General features: G+C 45.4%; 1 protein-coding gene across 1 annotated transcript in view; it reads right to left on the bottom strand.

The window, feature by feature from the left end:
- Nucleotides 1-5,207: 5,207 nt before the first annotated feature.
- MGA (MGA, MAX dimerization protein) overlaps nucleotides 5,208-7,828 on the bottom strand; it is a 46,074-nt gene continuing 43,453 nt past the window's right edge. The window contains exons 24-25 of the mRNA XM_010144735.1: nucleotides 7,518-7,670; nucleotides 5,208-6,511 (exon numbers count right to left, since the gene is read on the bottom strand). Coding sequence (XP_010143037.1) covers nucleotides 5,208-6,511; nucleotides 7,518-7,670 — 1,457 coding nt within the window. The remainder of the gene's footprint in view (nucleotides 6,512-7,517; nucleotides 7,671-7,828) is intronic.

Consider the following 7,828-nt stretch of genomic DNA (forward strand, 5'->3'; position numbering starts at 1 on the left):
GACGGCTTGTTAGAAACCGCCTCTGGGCTCCAGTCCCTCAGCCTGATTTCCTCCATCTGCTTCTCACCGGAGGAAGAGCCAGGGCCAACGGCTGAACCCTCGAGGAACCACAGCCCGGTGCACACACAGTCCTACCAAAAAACCGGGGAACCCTCACAAGAGCAAGATGCTGTTAGAGCAAGGAGAGAGCTGCGCTTGTGCTTTCCATCCCCCGAATCCTGCTGTCAGCGCAGCCTCGCCGAAGGGGGCCGGACAGGGACACTCACGTACGCGCCACCACAGGTCGGACAGCCCAGGCCAGCGAGGTGGATGCGTAAGTGCGTTACCGAGAGACGTGACCACAGGTCCCGGCGGTGCTGCAGGGACGTGCTCGTGCAGGAGGTCGTGCGGCTGCAAACCCAGGGCAAAGGGCTTTGCAGGTGCTTGAAACGCTGCACAGGCTGTTTGCGCTGCCAGCCTGCGAGGCCCAGCTGGTGGGCGAGAAGGACAGACTGCGCCTCCCTCTTTATCAGAAAAGACCCTCATCCAAGCGCAGGCTCCCAGTCTTTCCGGGGGCAGAACTCTGTACCAACGTGGAGAAGGGGGACCTCCAAAGGAGCTGTCGCCCTGTCACGAGCCTCCACCTCCCGAGACCCAAGACGGACACCAAAGGTGCCAAAGGTGAGGCAACACAAAATTCAACCGCCCAGGAATAACCAAGTAGCGTCACGCCACCTTCTTGCTCTGCAGCAGCAGTTCAAACAGCAAGTAGATCACTGACCTTGAGTGATCACAGACAGCACCATTCCTCCACTACCACGATGCCAAATGGCAGTAATTAATTTAGATTCCACTTGTTGCTAATTATAGACAAACTGGTCCTCTGCCATAAATCCGTTGTTGTAAAAGCTCCCTCTTAACTTTTCAGAGTCAACGGAGCTTACTTGTGCTGTCGTCTGTGTTTCCAAGATCACAGGGAGGATGTTGGAAAACGCACACCCCCAGCACGGGTCATCACGGGACTCTAGTGACAGGTTCCTGCCACTGGAAGCCTGACTACACACACCTTATGTTCCTTTCTACTCCAAGAAGTAACTTCACCCCTTAAAACAAGGAATCACGGGATCGGGCCTTACTGAAGGGTCTCATCAAGAGTATACCACCTCATCACCCGTTTTTATTCGTCCTCTCCTGGGAGATCTGATCTTCCTCTTCAGAAAAAAAAGAAAAATTCTGCAACATCTTTTCTCCAGTTCCTCCCTTAGCATCACACATCATTGTTCTTCAGAAATCTTCATCATATTTTCCTTTCTCAGGTCTTTAAGTCAAACTTGCTCATTTGTGTTTACCACCTTAAAGAACCCCCAGAACAAACCCCAAAACATTTAGCAGGTGTGTCTCTTCCATTTAATGGAAACGGGAACAGCGGATGGTGACTTGTTACAGGCGATCTCCGTATTTTTTCTAAAGAGGGATCTCCTCTGACTCTTCACTTGGAGACAGACCCGCAGACTTCGCCCCAGCAGGCAGCGGTGCTCTTCTCTACAGGAAACAGATACAAAGGATTCACCTGAGCCTGGGGTTGAAGGAGGGAGACCAGAGAGTGGTTTTATGTGGACTTAATCTTCACTGATGTTTGGGGTTTGGATTTTGGGTTTTTTTATGCCGTGATCAAATGTTAACCCCGAAGGCTTCCTGCTTAAGACACATTTTGGTGAAAATAAAGCCCCTTTGGTACCTTTTCTGCATTTAACAAGTCAAACCCCCTTTTTACAACAAGTAACAACTCCTGTGTACTGCTCGGGATTGAAGAGGGAACCTCCGAGTTGTCTGATTACTTGAACCAAACCTCAGACATTTACGTGGCCAAAGCTTCTGCCTCAGAGTACACGTGTGCGCCATTCGCTTGAGTCCAGTGCTACATGTCACCAACAGCGCTTCGCCACGTCACTTCTGCCACCTCTCCCCTCACTGGAATAAACTTGCAAAGCCAGTTTCTAGTCGACCTCAGTTGGTTTATTTTAGTTTTACACTTTGTCCCTCACATACAGTTATTTAAGAGTCCTGTACTGTTAGATTTCTACAAAAATATCAATTTTTCAAAAGCAGAAAAGAGGGAAAGATATATTTTAATATATAAAAGGGAAAAAGCTAAATCTGACATTTCATTATATTCTTAAAAACATTCCAGTCTATTTACAGATGTGTAAAAAACAAAGAAAATCTCCAGGTCTCTTGGTCTAGTGAGAACGTGCGCCTTAAGGGGGGTTTCCTTTGTTCTCCTGATTCTCAAATCTTTTCATTGCGTGTTAGATTCTTGCGTTATTGCCTCAAAAGACAGCATATATAATTTTTTAAAGGTTTGTTCCAAACCAACAGGAGCTTGAGGGAAGAGCAAAAAAAGAGTCAGCATTTAAATTCCTAGCGAAAGATTAAGCTGCAGACACAAGACGGTGAAACAAGGAGGGCAAACACTAAGAGCATTTCTAACACGCACCGTTGCCTGGTAGAACCCATCACAGATCCTTCTTGGAACGGCACCAACTACCCCTTTCTGCAGCCAAATCCGGGGTCTGTTCTTAGTGAATTTAGTAATCGTGTTCGGGAACAAAAACAAATTTGCTGTCATCTTTACACAGTGTATTTTTACTGCGGTAAAATTCCTCAGCGCCCAGTGCCAAACGGTAAACACGGCCACGCGCTTTCCATTACCTTGATAATGGACAGAACATCCTCAGAAGCAGAGGTTTTTTATTTGAGGTAATATCTGAATGGTTTCGACGTTGCAGCTTTCTCTGTCTCGCAGACACGTGCAGAGCACACGTAATTTTAGAAAGTGTTCAGATATGACTAGCAGACAATTCTGTAATTAAAATCAGCCATTTGGAACTGTAAAGGGATGGGATGCAGAAAGCAAGGTCAGTGATCAGGGATTTGAGAGGAATCACAGCACGGTTCTGGTTGCCATTTCACAATGGGAGGAGTGAAATCTATTGGCAGAACGAACTGCTATGGAGTAAAAAAATTAGCAACTTCAGCCTATTAGAAATGCTCAGAAGCAGATTCCCAGGTCAATCAATTGAAGTCTGATGCAGTGCTAAACTAACTTAGTTACTCCAGATTTCCTCTGGTTTAAAATAATGTTAAAATTCTTTCATAATAAGCAATGTATGTCTAAATACTTACACATGCTGCAAAGTCCCTTTTCTAAGGCATTCAGTGACAACTGTAAGACCCTGCATGACTCTCGGGCTGACCGAAACTCTCTTTCCCAAATCACCAATACAGGGCTTGTGTCAAATACTAAAACAGTAAATATGCAGAAAGGCGAGGAACAGTCACAGGTAACTGCTTCAGAACACACCGCCCGCAGCGGCCAGGTCAAGAACCTTTTTATGCAGGCTCTGGAGTAACTTTATGCATTACCGAGCTTGAAGGGCTTCTCTCCTCTGCAACATAATATACAATAAAAAACCCCAAGGCAACACCGACGGTATGTGTATCCCCTGCTGGATCTCACCCAGACAGGGACCCAGAAGATGCAGCTTTCTGAAGAGGGCGCACGGTTGCGCTGTGTACAAACCCTGCTCCCGAACTGTGGAAGAACACCACTCTCAGCAGCTGCACAACCTCAGTGCTGCAAAGCTGGGGCTCCTGCATTTCTGCGTCACCAGAGACGGCCAATTTCAGGGGGGAAATCCCAGCTGCTGTGGCTGGAACCGTAAGATGGAGGATTACACTCCTAAACGTAAAGCAAATGCACCACCAAATCCTGTATAACTTTTTACCTTTTCAGAGGAGTTCAGAAGCCCCTCAAGCGCACCACAACTCGTATTTACAAACTCGATAGGAAAAGATTATGTGTACACTCATTAACAAATCTTCCCTCCTAGGCTGAAAATTTCATTTGTCAAGAAAACTATGAAAACAAAAACTGTGTACAAAAATATAAATATCTTTACAGTCTGTAGGCCTTTCACATCCAACAGCTAAACACTGAAGAGTATCTACAGGTTACTGAGAAAGCAGCGGCAGAGAATAAAAAATACATCTTGTGATTCAATACTGCCCTATTTCCCTGGTAATGAGCGTTTTTGTTGACTTTTGCTATACACAACTTGTGCAAATGCAGTGACAAACCTCTGAGTACCTTTCCTGATATAAAGAAATTGAAGGTTTGGGAAGATATACACATATTTTCATATATACATTCACATATACACCTTGCTCATTTATGCCAGGCTACACCAGTCCTGAAAGCGTTCTGTGTTTCTGTGAAGCGACACTTCCTATCAACATTCCTACCCAACAAATACTTGAAGAACGGCAGGAGGGAAGAAAACAGTAACTGGGAAAACACTTGAGCTCCCTCAGCAATGTAGTTAGAGATGCAGCAACGGGGTGCCCAAGTTTCCTTCTGCTCTAAGTTTCCCTCCCAGATGCCCTAAGCGTGAAAGGGGGGAGTATCTGTATAAGAGCAGGTGGAAAAAGGGAGAGCATTCTTTTCGGTAGCTGTATGAAAGTTAACATAATGTCCTACTGCTAATTACACTGAGAAATGTGATTTTCTTCCTCAAGGAGTGAGTGTCACTAGATATCTATTAAAATCTTTTGTGCATAAGCTCCTAAAAAGAATCTCTGCCAGAGAACCATCTAGCACCAAACAACAAAAACTTTCCACTTCAGCCCTCTGCACAGTCTCAGATTTCCCTTCTGCTGCTCCAGGTACCACACTCTCATTTCTGCACGTCTGTCATTAAAAACAGCAAATGTGAACAATCTCATTTCTGCATAGATAATTTGCCTGGTACAAAAACCAAGTAATCCAGAGTTTTCCCCCAACAAGACAGCTGCCTCCCTAGAGGGGAAAAAACAACACCAACAAGAAATCTCTTTTGGTAGCGTAAGTTTCTCTGTCCTTTGACAAAGCATTTCTGTGAAAGACCCAATTTTGGAAGGATACCATGTGTCCAGCAATGGTTATAGATCATCTTCCTTGTTTTGTGAAGGGGGAGGACAACACTCAGAATACAACAGTGAGGTAAAAATATGTCAACATGCTTCAAGTTCCATAGCACTTATTTCTCAGCTTGGGGCCTGCCCTCAGGTGACGGGTGCTGATGCCATACAGAAAACGGCTGTTGCAGCCGAGGGGAGCTGCTGAACTCCAGCGCTGGTTCACACTGCTTCAGATCTCCATTCTAGTCTCTGCGAAAAAATATACGCATCTATTTGCCCGCCAAATTTGAAGGCAAGGTCCCAGCAGTATTCGATTTCGTAACCAAAGGTGCCAAAGGGGGCATCACTTTGTTATCCTGCCCTTCCTGAACAGGTGCAGGTAATGACGTTTTTACCCCACTAGGCGCCAGTTTGGCAACTACGGGTGCCAGTAAGGGCATCACTTTATTATTACTCTGCCCTTCTGAGTCCACGGGCAGACTTGCTGTTTTTAAGCCAAGTGGTGCCAGCTTGGGCATGGGCCTCCACAAAGTGTCAGCGTTACTAGCTTCTGGGTTAGTCTTCATCTGCAGAACTGGTGGAGTCACATTAGTGGTCTCTGCCAAGGTTGCTACAGTCTTGCCATTCCCACCGCTGGTTACGGACAGACTGGGAAGAGGATCCTTCATTTCAGCACCTATTACTATCTTTAAAACATCTGCTTCAGATGAAGGCTCCCCAGAGTTCTTGTCCCCATCAGTAAGGTCATCATCTTCCAGGTGCAGCAGGAGGGGACTTATAGAGCCACCACCTTCTGGAACTTCAGAAAGATCCTTAAAGCTGCCTCCCAAATGGCCAAACTGGAAGGAAGACCCATCTGCAGTGGTGAGATCACTGGCTGTTCTCCGACGAGCTTCTACATCCTCATTAGAGAAATCTGAGTTTAGACTGCTGGGCAGCTCTGACATAGCTGAAGCATCATCGTTCAGCTGCTGATTGAGGAAGGCAATCTCATTGAGCAGGGAAGTGAGGGTTTCATCAGTGTCATCACTGTCCTCAATGCTGCTCAGTAACTCACTCGCATCCAGATCCGCTTCCTCCATCGCAGATGCTACCTTCCTCAATTCCATTTCTATCCTGGAATCTTTGATCTGCAGCTTGCGGAATGGCAGTTCTTTAGATTTTAATCTTTCCCCTCCAGGATCACCATCTTTCCTCCTGGCTTGGCTTCCTACAAACTCACCAACACCAAGCTTTTTGCTAAAGGACTCTGGAGGCTCCTTTGAGCACGATACGTTCCGGAGCTGTGGAAAGCCATCTTTATTTTCAAAGGAAACTTTTGTCGGACCTGTGGAATTTCTTCCATCTCCTCCACTGTCTCCAGGACATGGTTTGGCTTTTTCTTCTGAAAGGATGCCATCACTCTGCCTACTTTCAAGGGGTGCTATAGCCAAGGATTTCTCAGAAGCCTGAGTACCTGCAGCTGTTGTTACATTAGAATTTTTGTTTCTGTTCAGGTTTTGACTTGCGCTTCCCTCAGCAGCAAGTGATGTTACATTAACAATCCTTGGCATCATGAACGAATCTTCTCTTTCTGCAAAACCAAACAAAGCAGCATCCATCAGGATCCAAGATAATTCCTAATTAAATATAATTTTCTCACTTTCAGATCTTCCTCAAGTATGCTGCTATTCACAATTTAAACTACTTACACAGTTTTGGTCAAACCTTAAAACATTAATAGCGAAACTTCCAATTTGTAGAACAAGTGCAAGCTCCACACCCATTATTGCAGAAGCACTTGCCCGGTCCCTTCAGCAGGCTGGCACACATGCAGGTAACTAATGCTTGCAATCCTGATGGTGATGCACGGGGCAAACAGAATGACAATTTTCTCCCATACCGTGCTTTACTTTTATGCTCACATTTTGCAATACTGGTTTTGTGCACAATACCACAGAGGCGTTTCAGGGACTAGGCGATTAGTTACTTTTTGCCTTCAAGCAGTTTCCTATTTATAGCAGTCAGATTTTTCCCAGCCCCAAATCTGAAGTGAACTTTCCTTTTCACTAAGACCAAATGACTACGACGAAGCAGAAAGTGAGCAGCTTGCTTTTCACATGACAGACGGCAAGCAGCACACTACTGGCTGGAACATCCCATGCCTAGACACAAGGTACAGTACTCAGTCTTGAGAAACAGCTCACCAGTGGACAGCAGAGCTGGCAGGGTATGGGAAGAGACTGTGCCAAGAGCCTGAATGCAACGGGCCAAGATTTTCACCTCCCACCACCTCTTTGCACAGCAGCTTCCCCAGTAAGATGCATTGCACCAGACACATTTCAGTCTCCATTTACTGTGATTTTGTTGAGCGCAAGTAGGCTCAGTGAGGTGAAGGAAAATTAAGAAGCCCTCATCTATACTCCCCTGGAGCCCTCTGTGAACTGTTGGAAACATTTAATGGTGATTTTCTTTTAATACCCAGACAATAATAGTTATCATTACTTCATAGTGAGAAAACAATTTATCTTCATTTTTGCAAGGATAACATTCCCTGCATGTGAGCAAAAAAGACCCATAAAAAAAACCAAAGAGCCTACCTGAATGGGGCCCCGTAGCTGGTGTTGCTGTTGAGGGCACTGGGTTTCCAGCAACAGTTGACAGGGTAATGGGAATGGTAGAGTTAGTAAGGATTCCTTTTACTTGGACAGGAACTGTTGATCCTGGCAGCTGAATCATCACTGAAGCAATACCTTATCAAAGAAAAGGGGAAGGGAGAGAGAGTGAGGTCAAAACAAGTCTTTCAGATACTCAGTTAAGCCTGGAAAATAAGGCAAGACTTTACACTGCAATACCATCTGAAAGTAGTAAAAAATAGAAGTATAGATTGGTTGGGTGATTAAGAAATTTT

The sequence above is a fragment of the Buceros rhinoceros genome, unplaced genomic scaffold (genome assembly GCF_000710305.1).
Source record: "Buceros rhinoceros silvestris isolate BGI_N320 unplaced genomic scaffold, ASM71030v1 scaffold33781, whole genome shotgun sequence".
NCBI lineage: Eukaryota > Metazoa > Chordata > Aves > Bucerotiformes > Bucerotidae > Buceros > Buceros rhinoceros.